Here is a 5,052-nt window from a genome sequence, read left to right on the forward strand (position 1 = left end):
TTATCGGACCGATCAGTCCAAGCAGACTTACCCACGGAGCAATCAGAAGAACTCCTACAACAACTATGACCGATCCACAAAATACAAAATAAGAAAAATAATAAACGCTTCGACAAGAGATCGAGAGAGTAGTCAAGAGAGTTCAGACGAAAGTGACACTTCGGATACCTCGACAGAGTCATTGCAAAGCCTCATAGAACGACAAGACAGTGGGTTTTGAGTATACGTAGTTGATAAAGCACATAAAATAATTAGATTTATACTAATACGAAATTTCGTTGTTCTAATATTATTATTATTATTATTATGTGCATTACCGGTCATTCAGATTCACCACCGCGCGCTCGTGTTTACTCACTCGTCGCCGCTCATCTCGCTCGGCTGTTGCTTGCTCATAACTCATACTCAGCTTCGTCACCAAACTTGTAACGTTTGAAAATTCATCCGATGCAATACAAAGTGCACTTGTGATTGTCTCTCTTTCTCTCTCCATGCTGCGCGTCTATGTACGTTATATCATTCGTAAAATATATCCCAAAATGTTGCCTCTCCTATCTATCGCGTTTAATAAGAAAAGGCCGATTCGTTAAAAAAGATTACGCATTGCGTGTATTACACGCGGGGGGCTTGCAGCAGCGAGCTCTGACCCCGGGATAAAGCTCGCAATTCAAAAGCTGCTCTATACATTATCCTCGCATACGTCGTAGTACAGAGAGAGAAAGAGAGAAGAAATCTTAGATCAAGTGTGCAACGCTGCAGCACACAAACGCAACCCTACCGTCTACGCGAGCTTTTCTCACTATTCTATCGGTCAGCTTTCGCCCGCTTGATGTGCTCGCTCGCCTATCGCTCGCATCGTATCTTTATCGAGCATGCGGATGCATCACGGTACAATTAGTGTCCTCTTAATGCTTTTCTCGCTAATCTTTCGCGTCCGTATTACTCACTCATAGCCGCTCATCTCGCTCGTATATCGCTTGCTCATTACTCGAACTCAGCTTCACCACCGAGCGCTCTGTAGTCTGCTCCGGCTTTTCTCGAACATTTCTCGTTCGCGTAGGTTGCGCTCGACTCTCGCTTGCACGAGTTTCGCTCCTGTCTCGTGTCTCGTCCGTGCGAGGCTCTGAACTCTACTGCGCTGTTTAGTTTACATGTATTATTTTCTTTTTCGATCTTTTCATTGTCGAATTATGTCCCATTATCTTTGAATTGCATGCTTATGAATATTTGTATGAAAAATAATAGATAATGTGGAATCTGATCCTGATAACGTCGAAGCTGATGAAGAATCGGATGGACGTGATGGAGATGTAGTAGACGATGAAACGAACCGACGAGATGACGGTGTGCCAGACGATGAATCGGACGGACGACATGACGGTGTAGCAGACGATGAATCGGACGGACGATATGACGGTGAAGCAGACGATGAATCTGACGAACGAGATGACGGTGAAGCAGACGATGAACCTGACGAACGAGATGACGGTGTAGCAGACGACGACGATGAAGAAGAAGATTCTGAATCTTCGTCAAATTCGGAAAGCAGTTCAGAAACAAGTGAATTTTCAGACACCGAAGGAGAAGAGAGTGGTGATGATGACGATACGTTATATTCCATACCTGACGGCAACTCACCTCTCCATCAAAATGCTCCTATCACCTTATCGGAACACATTTTGATGTTATTATCATTATTGCTGCGCTTCAAATTAACTGGGGTATTATTTTCGAAAATTTTATCACTAATAGCTATACATTGCCCTCAACCGAATCTCTGCGTCAAAACCATGTATAAATTTAGAAAATTATTTAGTACGATTAAGACCCCCATAGTGAAAAATTATTATTGTTCAGAATGTTTTAAAATTGTTGAAAATGATGGCATGTGTGTTTATTGCGAACAGATTACGGAAAAAATTATTTTATGACCGTTTCCATAATAGAGAAGCTTAATCGATTTTTTAATCGTCCGGGTTTTCGATAATTACTAAAGCATCGATTTTTGCGCAATAAAAAAAATATTAATAATTATGAGGATATCTATGATGGATGCATGTACAATGAATTGGTTGACTCTGGATTTTTATCGGGGTCAAACATTTAATTTACATGGAATTCTGATGGTGTCCCTCTATATAAATCGTCAAAATTAAGTATTTGGCCTCTGTATTTAGTTATAAATGAATTGCCGTATGCACATCGCTCTGCCCGCGAAAATATGATCCTTGCAGGACTCTGGTTTGGCGCTACAAAACCCGAAACCAATACTTTTTTGAGTGGGATAAAAAAAGATTTGAAATAGTTGTATAAAGGTATTTTATTAGGAACTGGCGAAAATCAAATTAAAATTCGTGGTATAGTAATGTGTGGTACGTGTGATTTACCGGCAAAAGCTTTTTTTCTGAAGATGAAACAATATAACGGTTATTACGGTTGTCAATTTTGTAAGCAGCGAGGTAAAAAAAGGAATGAAAATGATAATGTTATCATTTATCCTAAAAATCAAAGTGCAGAGCTCCGCTCAACAAATGAGAATTTAGAGCACGCCGCGATAGCTTTGAATGAAAATAGAAGTGTGTTTGGCGTCAAAGGTTACTGCATGATTTCCAAATTAGTCTATAAGTACATTGAAACAACATCGATTGATGTTATGCACATTGTGTTTATTGGCATCACAAAAAAGCTTTGCTCTCTCTGGTTTGACTCTACATATCATGACCAATATTTTTCAATAAATCATTATGTTTCAATAGTAAATGCACGCCTTCTCAAAATTCGTCCACCGTATTCTACAGTCAGATTACCGCGAAATGTTACAGATATTGCCTACTGGAAAGCGAGCGAGCTTAAACTTTTCCTCTTAATTTATTGTTTACCGATATTACATGATATTATGAGTCCAGACTATTTTCAACATCTTTCATTATTAGTTTTTAGTATTCATTTATTGTGTAAAGAAAGCATTTCTGAAAGTGAAAGACTCGATGCACGAATTATGTTGAATGAGTTTGTATCGCAATTTGATTCCTTATATGCCGAAGAATTTATGACCTGCAATGTACATTTGCTATTGCACTTACCTGAGGTAGTTAGAAGATTCGGACCATTATGGACCACTTCTTGCTTTCGCTTTGAAAATTTCAACGGCGTCTTGATATCTTTGGCGCATGGAACAAAATATGCGGAATTGCAAATTTGTTCAACTACTTCATTGTTTTTAAGCTATTATGAATTAAAAAAAAAGTACTTGAGAAATCATAATTCTGTCAGTGAATTTTGCAATCAATTAGATTCGAAATCTCGGTTAAAAACAAAAAAAATTGGTGAAAATTTAAACATGGTAGGATCAAGCAATCAAAAAAACATCACTCCAATTATTATTGATTGTTTAAGTAATTATATAAATGATAACGATAAATTATTTTCTTTTTACCGGATACTCATAAATAACATGTACATTGACTCCGAAATGTATTCTCGTAAAAAGAAAACTAGCTCCTCGACAATTCAGTATTGGTTGAATGGATCTCTTCACGTAGGAAGCATTAAAATGTTTATAAAAATATGCAAGTGTGAATTCGCTTGTAAATGTGAAGTGTGTTATGGGGCTGACTGTAAGAACTACGCCATTATCAATAAGTTTTCCACTAAGCAACCGTATTATTTTTATTCAATTGAAAAAAAAATACCATTCATACAAGAATGTAAAATTACAAATAATTTAATAGCTGTAGAATTAACAAATATTGAATGTGTACTATTTAAAATGATAATTAATGATAATATTTATGTAATCCAAAAATGTAATAATATAGAAAAAGAATAACGACATTAAATCCCTGTAATGTGTGGGTTTTCTTTCATTTTTTTAATAATAATAAAAATTATTACAACGCATGGTAAGTTATTTTACGCTCGCATTTCGCGAGACTGTCTGATGAGAATCGACGGACCACACTAAATATCGTATTTTCACGGTAATGGTCAGGGTGCGAGTCTGGTTGATTTCGCCAAACTCTCAAGTGGACCTTTTGCCCGAGAAAATCGTGAATTTGAAGAAGTCTAGCAAAATTCGCCAGACGAAAAAAATTCTATTTATGCGGCTATTGGTCATGGTACGAGTCTGGCGAGTTTTGCCAGACTTCTTCAAATTCACGATTTTCCCGAGAAAAAAGTCTGCTGGATAGTCTGGAGAAAATCAACAGACCACACTAAATTTCGTATTTTCACGGTAATGGTCAAGAAGCGAGTCTGGTTGATTTCGCCAGACTCTCAAGTCGACCTTTTGCCCGAGAAAATCGCAGGTTTGAAGTTTTCAACCTCGATTTTTGATGCGCGCAAATCTGCACAAAAGTATGGCCTAGTGGCCAAAGCGAGACTTTGGCCAGACAACTATGCCAGACCTTTGCGGCACTTTTGCCATACTTTTTTTTTTACACGGGATATCAACAATTGTTAATTTTACTATTTTACAGAAATAATTTGAAAATATGTCCAGCAACTGCGTTGCAAGATTATATGGATAAGACAGATATGCTACGAGGTTCTATAAAAGAATTATTTTTATTAATAAATTTACCGACTAAATCGGTGTGTAAACAGACACTCAGTAATTGGGTGAAAGACGATTTCGAAAGTTGTAAGATCGACACATCCATATTTTCTGCCCACAGTACTAGACATGCGTCCAACTCTGCAGCGAGGCGGTTGGAAGTTAACATGGATATAATTTTAAGGTCAGCAGGGTGGTCTGAAAAATCGGATACATTTGCGAAGTATTATAATAGAGACATTATAACAGATCAATCCAGTTTTGCGATGGCAATTTTAAATCAGTCGAAAAATAAATCGATTACTTAATCAGTAATATGCTCAATTTATGTGTAAGAGTATTTTTCACTTGTACTATCAATTTTATTAAAGAAATGCTGCTATTATTTTTATAAAATTAAGCAACCATAGATTGCTGTAAACATCTACAAGTTGATCTTTCGGACGAGACGTGAAATACAACTATACAATCGAACGAACTTGGTGAAGTTCGATTAC

At 37.0% G+C, this 5,052-nt stretch overlaps 1 protein-coding gene across 1 annotated transcript; it reads left to right on the plus strand.

Annotated features, from left to right (window-relative positions):
* The first annotated feature begins 872 nt into the window (after positions 1-872).
* On the plus strand, positions 873-1,825 carry LOC111693993 (prostatic spermine-binding protein-like). Its single transcript, XM_023460386.1, has 3 exons — positions 873-888; positions 1,246-1,721; positions 1,817-1,825. Exons 1-3 carry the CDS (start codon positions 873-875, stop codon positions 1,823-1,825), a joined length of 501 nt encoding a protein of 166 aa, XP_023316154.1.
* Positions 1,826-5,052: the final 3,227 nt, after the last annotated feature.

Source organism: Trichogramma pretiosum, unplaced genomic scaffold (assembly GCF_000599845.2).
Source record: "Trichogramma pretiosum strain Unisexual culture from Peru unplaced genomic scaffold, Tpre_2.0 scaffold29, whole genome shotgun sequence".
NCBI classification, from domain to species: domain Eukaryota; kingdom Metazoa; phylum Arthropoda; class Insecta; order Hymenoptera; family Trichogrammatidae; genus Trichogramma; species Trichogramma pretiosum.